This window comes from Rhagoletis pomonella, unplaced genomic scaffold, assembly GCF_013731165.1.
Source record: "Rhagoletis pomonella isolate Grant_MI unplaced genomic scaffold, Rhpom_1.0 Rhpom_scaffold_00006, whole genome shotgun sequence".
NCBI classification, from domain to species: domain Eukaryota; kingdom Metazoa; phylum Arthropoda; class Insecta; order Diptera; family Tephritidae; genus Rhagoletis; species Rhagoletis pomonella.
Window position 1 is genome coordinate 49,339,466 of NW_023458560.1, and position 4,215 is coordinate 49,343,680.

At 30.3% G+C, this 4,215-nt stretch overlaps 1 protein-coding gene across 1 annotated transcript in view; it reads left to right on the plus strand.

Annotated features, from left to right (window-relative positions):
* LOC118740891 (potassium voltage-gated channel protein Shaw) overlaps positions 1-3,510 on the plus strand; it is a 45,561-nt gene extending 42,051 nt beyond the window's left edge. The window contains exon 8 of the mRNA XM_036472629.1: positions 3,036-3,510. Within this exon, the coding sequence (XP_036328522.1) occupies positions 3,036-3,220 (185 nt within the window). The 3' untranslated portion in view covers positions 3,221-3,510. The remainder of the gene's footprint in view (positions 1-3,035) is intronic.
* Positions 3,511-4,215: the final 705 nt, after the last annotated feature.

Below are 4,215 nucleotides of genomic sequence, written 5' to 3' on the forward strand. Positions count from 1 at the left end.
CAGTATTTTTAACAGACATTTTTAGCTGTCTCCCCAATTAGCACCGCCCCTTAGAAACCCCATAGAAACATTGTATAGTGTAGGAGCGAAAATCTCCCATTCCACTTCAAAACCCCCCTTTATTTAATCACCCTTTGTATGATTCCTTCTCTTTAGTAAATTGTATACAAGTAACTAGACATTAAGTTTTCCATTGATAGAAGGAATCATGAATGACCGCTGTAAATAAGCTTAAAATCGCTTTGAAATGCTATGGACTTGTTTCTCATTGTCAGTTAAGAATTATTTTGCATGCTTTACTTATCAGAATGATCATTAGCTTAAGTTGATAAATATATGTAGGTACATATGTATTTTTCAAATTTTATTATTTTAATTGAGTGAACCTTTTTTACGAAAATAAAGCAAAACTTGAATTCCTTTTCATAAATTAAAGAAAATGAATAATATTTCATATTTGATCGCCTCAAAAAAAGTAAAAAATAGTCTCATAGGTCTACACTCTGGTGCAGATGCGATCGCAGTCAATTATTAATGATCAGAAAAGTGTTAAGACAACAAATTTTCTTGTTAAAACAATAAAATATAATAAGCAAATAAAAAAAAGAAATAATAAGAAAAATGAAATAAGTTTTAAAAGATCAAATAAAGTTAAAAAAGTAAAATGTAAAACTTAATAGAAATTTAAGTTAAAAGAGGAAAAGAATAAAAAAATAAAACAAGTTTCTGAAAGTTAAATGAAACTAAAAATATATAAATTTATCTTTTTCAAACAATAAAATATAAAAATTTGAAGAAATGTAATTAAAAATAAAAAAGTAAAATTAAAAACAAGAAAACATTTATTCAAACTACTAAAACTTAAATGATATTAAAACAACATCTTTTTCTTTCCTTATTCCTTAAATTATTGTTGTTTCTCCACAAACATTTTCATTAATAACGGCCTCAGGCTCCATCAAATTTTTGAATATAATTGTTATAAGGCAATAAGTAACAAGAAGTAATTAAAAAAAAAAACAAAACCGGCCTCAAATTTAATATGAAAATTTAAGACTATCGTTAATTTCTTCATACTCCGTTGATCGCATCTAAACCAAATTAGTACATATGTGACCACCTCTGAGGTACCAATTTTCGTTAAAAAAAATGAATCGGTTAACGTGGTCAAAAGTTATGCGGTAACATACATAAAAAAAAAAAAATATTTATAATATTTTCCTTTTTTAAGTCGGATAAAAAAGAAAAATTTTTTTCTTTTTGAAATAAAAACTAAAAATGAGAAAAGGAAAAAAATGAATTAAAAGAAGTAAAAAATTGGTTTTAAAAATTAAATGAAATTAAAAATGTTTTCTTCTTAGAGCTATAAAATTTAAAAATTAAATTAAGAAAACAAAAAAAAAATAATATAAATAAAATAAGTTTCTAAAAACTAAATTAAATACAAAAATAATATTTATATTTTTCTTTTTAAAACAATAAAATGTAAATATTAAAAGTAATTTAAAAAATTTAAATTCAAAAAGAATAAAAAATCCGATTCCAAATGGAAACTGCCAAAAACACAATATTTACGTCAAATATATCTACCAAGTTGCCTTTTTGTTAGGAAACCTCCAAAATAGGTTCCGTGAGTCGCACCGATTTCAAATCTTACGATATTACGATATTAGTAGTACTACTGTTATATTTCGATAGTACTAATTATTGCGGTACAATATCTTACCCAGGCGTTTTATGCACATACACTTTATGTTACTGTATTTTAGTATAAAGTTGTAGCAGTTTCTTTTATGCGAAAATCCTATCGCTATGTGGCCAGTGGAACTTTATATTTGCTACCATTTTGAATACTTTTGCCCCGGATCTGTTAAAAAATATCTGCCCTACAATTGGACCGATTCACTAACTAGTTCCGCGGTGTAGACACCTACATACTACGCAACTGTTGTTGTATAGTGAGATTGCCTCTTTATTGGCCATTTAATCTCTGCTCTAATGCCTTGCGGATGCAACAGCTGCGACAGTGAGAATCTGGTGCGATATTTACCATCGCCGCGTGAATACCAATTGAACTGTCTCCTGTCACCACCAGATCCACCAGAAATGACTCTGTGTGCCTTAGAAATTGTCTTCAACGCCTGCGGTCCACTCATTTGTAAAAGAGCAGCGCGCAAGTTCCGAAAGGTATCCCACTCTCTCTTTTATTGGTGACGTCGAATCTAGTGTGCCTTTTCTAGCCAAACAATCTACAACATCATTTTAGCCTGGTACCCGTATAATACTGACTAGCAAATAATCAGACGCAACCGTAATAGAGGTCCGGCAGAACCTTATTGATGGCTATCAGAGCGGATGTTTACATGCTAGAGTGACCTTGAAGCTTATATTTAAGATGAGAAATACTCCTCCACCCAAGCTACCGCAACGCTTCGACCCAGCCGTGTAGAATTTTACTGGTGCCTCTTGCAAACGTCTACTAAACTAAATAGACGAATAAAAAAATATTTTGCCGCAATTTTCACTGAAAAAAGGTCCACTTAAAATAAAATATTTCTTTAGCATCCATTATTTGTAGGTACTGTAATTTATGCATGTTTTGGCTTGCTTTTTATATACTAATTTATACTGTAAATATTTAAATTATACACATACTTATATACAAAAATAAAAAAAGGATTGCCTGCTTTCACACTTAACACAGTAGTTTAGCCCCAACACATTAGCGAGTAAAGTAGTAGAACGAACTATTTCGGTATAACTAGTGGTATAATGTGACCTCCATTAGTGATTAGTGAAATTTTCTATCGGCCCCGCTTTGCCTCTACAAATTTGCAGCTGTTTAGTTAGAGTTTTCTTGCATCAATGCACCACCGGTTACTTTTACTTCAACAAAAATTATTATGACTTTTATTAGCAAGCAAAAAAAAATTGAAAACAAAGTAATTAACATTTCTTTTTCTCTGATATTTTTCTATTTTTCTCTCCCTCTCACTCTCTCTCGCTCACTCTCTAACTAAAAAACACTACAACAGGTCCTATTGGCGCCAGCATTGTGGCGATGAGTCCGCGCACCATGTTAGACTTGAATCCAGCATTGGCGATGGGCAAACCCACATTCGAATCAAAAGGTCCACCAATAACCAGCAAGGATACGATTAAGGACACAACAAACATACGAAATCCACAAGATGCTGGCGGCATAAAGAACTTTTTATAGATATAGTAGTATTTGTATAAAGAAAAGCAAAAACAACAACAAATAGAAAAACTAGTAATTAAAAACATAAAAATAAAAATTAAAGCAAAAATAAAATGAAACGTATGCGCAACAAGAAATTTGTCTAAACTCGCCGCAGAGGAGGAGGAGGAGGAGGAGGATTAGAAGGCGTAGGGCGAAGAGCAAGAGTTGAACATCGCAGAACCATGAATTGAAAACCAAATTGCATTTAAATTAATTGACTAACTAATTTAAATACTATTTAGCTAAAGACAAATTAGTAAAAAAAATATGAAAGTATGTATTTGAAATGTGAAACCAGCCATTGAGGGCAGCCTACTAGTTATTTGTAATACAAGTAATGTTTAAGCAAAAAACAAAGCCGACTTCAATTCTTATATAAAAATTTAAGATTATCGTTATTTTCTTCATAATCCAATGGTCGGATTTAAACCAAATTAATATGGGACTACCTGTGAGAATTAAAGAAATCGGTTAAAGTGTTCCAATGTTATGCATAAAATGTTACATAAAAAAAATAAATAAAAAATATTCCGACGAATTATTAACCTTCTCCTTTTTGTGAAGTCGGTTAATAACGAAGAAAAACAGAAAAAAATAGCAAATTCTAATACCCTAATTCTAACCAACTTACTACATACATATTTGCTTATCTACAAGCATACTCACTTACATACATACGTACTTAACAATGAAAAAAAACATGCCTGCGCATATTACTTAAAAACCCGAAAAGGGAGCTTTTATTCAATGTGTATAACATGAGGATCAACGCAATATTACATACTAGTTACTTACATAAACATATTTCTAAACACAAAACTATTGAAAGTTTCAAGCTCAACACAATGCTTTAACCGTAAGCCAAAAAAATAAAATATTAAACTATCTACAAAAATCTAAATTGGAACAACTGAAAATTTAACAAAAAAAAAAGAACTAAATATAAAATCCTTCAAAAAAGTTTGCCAAAA